The sequence below is a fragment of the Heteronotia binoei genome, chromosome 17 (genome assembly GCF_032191835.1).
Source record: "Heteronotia binoei isolate CCM8104 ecotype False Entrance Well chromosome 17, APGP_CSIRO_Hbin_v1, whole genome shotgun sequence".
NCBI classification, from domain to species: domain Eukaryota; kingdom Metazoa; phylum Chordata; class Lepidosauria; order Squamata; family Gekkonidae; genus Heteronotia; species Heteronotia binoei.
Window position 1 is genome coordinate 53,907,140 of NC_083239.1, and position 3,141 is coordinate 53,910,280.

Here is a 3,141-nt window from a genome sequence, read left to right on the forward strand (position 1 = left end):
CAATTCAAGAAATATCTGGGGTCTTTGGGGGTGGAGCCAAGGTCAAGGCTGTGACAAGCATCATTGAACTTCAAAGGGAGTTCTGGCCATCACATTTAAAGGGACGGCACACCTTTTCAATTCCTTCCTTCCATAGGAAATAATGAAGGATAGGGGCACCTTCTTTGGGGGCTCATAGAATTGGACCCCCTGGTCCAACCTTTTTTAAACTTGGGGGGTATTTTGGGGAGTGGCACTAGATGCTATACTGAAAATATGGTGCCTCTACCCCCCAAAACAGCCCCCCCCCAAGCCCCAGATACCCACGGATCAAGTCTCCATGATTTTCTATGGGAATAAATCTCCATAGGGAATAATAGAGTTCCCAGCAGACATTTCCCTCCCCTCCCCCCGTTTTCTGACGACCCTGAAGCACGGGGAGGGTCTCCAAACTGGGAGATCCCCTGCCCCCACCTGGGGATAGGCAACCCTAGAGGTCCCGGTCTTCCCCAGACTGCACCCCCAAATCTCCAGGAATTTCCCAAGCTGGGCCCGGCAACCCCACAGGCCCCTGTGCCACGATAGGACACCAGGGCAGCTGGCTGACCGCATAGGGAGGGGGACATTCACCCCACACCAGTTCCCATTTGAGGAACAGCTTCGGCAGAGCCCTTCCCGCCCAAGAGCACACGTCAGCCATCATAGGGTAGACAATTCCAGGTTGGGAAACTCCTACAAAAGGGCAGGGCCTCCGTGGGCTGCGGTGCTGCGCAGTCCCCCCTCCAAAGCATTCATTTTCTCCAGGGGAACTATCTTCTGTAGTCTGCAGATGAGCTGTGACGTCAGGGAATGCCCAGGTCGAACATGGAGGCTGGCGACCCTAAGGCAGATGTCGCTCTCTCCCCTACAAATGGAAGGGAAGAAGTTCTGGGAATGTTTCTCAACGGGAAAGAGCCCAGTTAGCGAGACCGTCGAACGGCTTCACTTTCTCGCCTGAGCTTCCGCTCAGGAAGGTTTCGCAAGTTTCGGAAACAACTCAGAAACCTGCAGAACTCGTTAACCTTCGTCAAGAGCCGGATTCGCACCCGCACCGCCAGCAGCTGCTTTCGGCGCCCCTTCAGCTCTAGGCTTGCCAGGTCCAATTCAAGAAATATCTGGGGACTTTGGGGGTGGAGCCAGGTAACACTGGGGGTGGAGCCAAGAGCAAGGGTGTGACAAGCATCACTGAACTCCAACGGGGGTTCTGGCCATCCCATTTAAAGGGACCACACAACTTTTAAATGCTTTCCTTCCATTGGAAATAATGAAGGACAGGGGCGCCTTCTTTGGGGGCTCATAGAAATAGACCCCCTGGCCCAATCCATTTGAAACTTGGCGGGTATTTTGGGGAGAGGCACGGGATGCTGTGCTGAAAGTTTGGCGCCTCTATCTCAAAAGATAGCCCCTGCAGAGCCCCAGGAATCAATTCTCCATTATACCATATGGGAATCAGTCTCCATAGGGAATAATGGCGTGCCCAGCAAGGATTCCCTCCCCCGAAGCGGGGGGAGGGCCTCCAAACCGGGGGATCCCCTGCCCCCACCTGGGGATTGGCAACCTTATTCAGCTCCCTGGGAAAGACCCTTCTCAGTCGCTCCTCTCCCTGCACCCCTCAAAACCTTCCTTCAGTCATCGGAGGTGGAGAGATGGCTGAAGATGGGGAGGCGCCGGCCGAGGGCCCAAGGCCTGGAGATGCTGAGCCGCTGCTGGCCCCGGAGCTCCCCGAGTCTTCCTGATCTGAGAGGGAATCGGCTGAGAGGCTCTTCTGGAGCAGCAGCAGCCCCGGGAAGGGGAACGGCCCCGAGGAGCCAAGTGGGGCCTTGCAGAGCGAGCACCCAAGGGCGTCGCAAGGGAAGGCGGCCGCCCCGTTGGGGAGGCAGAGAGTGCAAGAGGCGGGGGGAGGAGGCGGAGACGGCGGGGAGGCCAAAGGGAAGGGCTCCCCGGCACTGATGCTGTGGTGGAGCGGTGGAGGGGCCCGGGGCGGGGGCCGGCGCTCCTCGGCGTTGTGGATGAAATGGCAGCGGGAGCCGTAGGGGCAGATGCCGGAGGTGTGGAAGGTACGGCACGGCTCCGTTTTGTACTTGGGGTGCCGGCTGAGCCCCCGCAGCTCCCCGGGCCCGTGGGCGAACTGGCACTTGGCCCCGTACTTGCAGGTGCCGCTCTCCTCGAAGGTGCGGCACAGCTCCGTCTTGTAGCGCGCCGAGACGGCTTTGGCCTCGCCCCGGCACCCCTCGATCAGGCTCACCGAGCGGTCCGCCCGGAAGGGGGATGCGTTGCAGGCTGGTGCGGGGCAGCTGGGCGTCCCGGGCCCATTCCCCCTGGAGGGGCCATGCCGGGTCGCTCCCATCGGCGGCCACCAGAGGGGCGAGGGAGGCATCGTCCAGACGCTCCAGGTCACGAGTGCGGGATGCAGAGAGGGCGACAGGGCAGGCTGAGAAGGTCCGCTGGAATCCTGGAGGGGTTCTGGCGTCCACCCCGGGCAGTCTCTTGCACGTTCAGTCTCAAAAAAGTCTGCAGGGGGAAGAAGGGGGACGACAGTCAAGGTTTGCAAACAAGGGGGGAAGGGAGCCACCACAAAGAAGGCATTATAGTTATTAGCCAGTTCTAGGGTTGCCAACCTTCAGGTGGGATCAAAGAGGAAAATGGGACATTCAGTGCATGTATGCTACGCTTAAATATCTCTTTAATGTCACTTTAAAAATCTCTTTCTGTGCTTAGGGACACACTAGCATAAGTTATCAATGTCATTATATCATACAGTTTGATGATGATCGTTATTATAAAGAGAGGCAACTTAAAACAACAGATTCAAATCTATGGTACCATAGAGTTTTACCACAATTCCTAGAGCATCAGACTGGAAACACTCTAGGATTTGAGATAACTCTATGGTACCGTAGAGTTTTTAGCGTGAGTCCTAGAGTGTCCCTGGCACTACGTTCCTGGCGTGATGATGTCACGTCTGGGGGATGGGGCTCTTGGGGGTTCAGGATCTCCCTGGTGGCCTAGCCCCTGCCAGTGGGTTGAGGCCCTCCCAAGAGGGGGATCTCCACCCCCGGCAGGAGCTTGGGAACCCTATCTGTCCCCCCAAATCTCTCTGCTATGGAGCTTGGGTCAGTTGCT

General features: G+C 57.4%; 1 protein-coding gene across 1 annotated transcript in view; it reads right to left on the bottom strand.

The window, feature by feature from the left end:
* Positions 1 to 1,643: 1,643 nt before the first annotated feature.
* Positions 1,644 to 3,141, bottom strand: part of LOC132585914 (mRNA decay activator protein ZFP36L2-like) — a 17,138-nt gene continuing 15,640 nt past the window's right edge. The window contains 3 exon segments of the mRNA XM_060257790.1: positions 1,644 to 1,696; positions 1,699 to 2,284; positions 2,286 to 2,481. Coding sequence (XP_060113773.1) covers positions 1,644 to 1,696; positions 1,699 to 2,284; positions 2,286 to 2,481 — 835 coding nt within the window.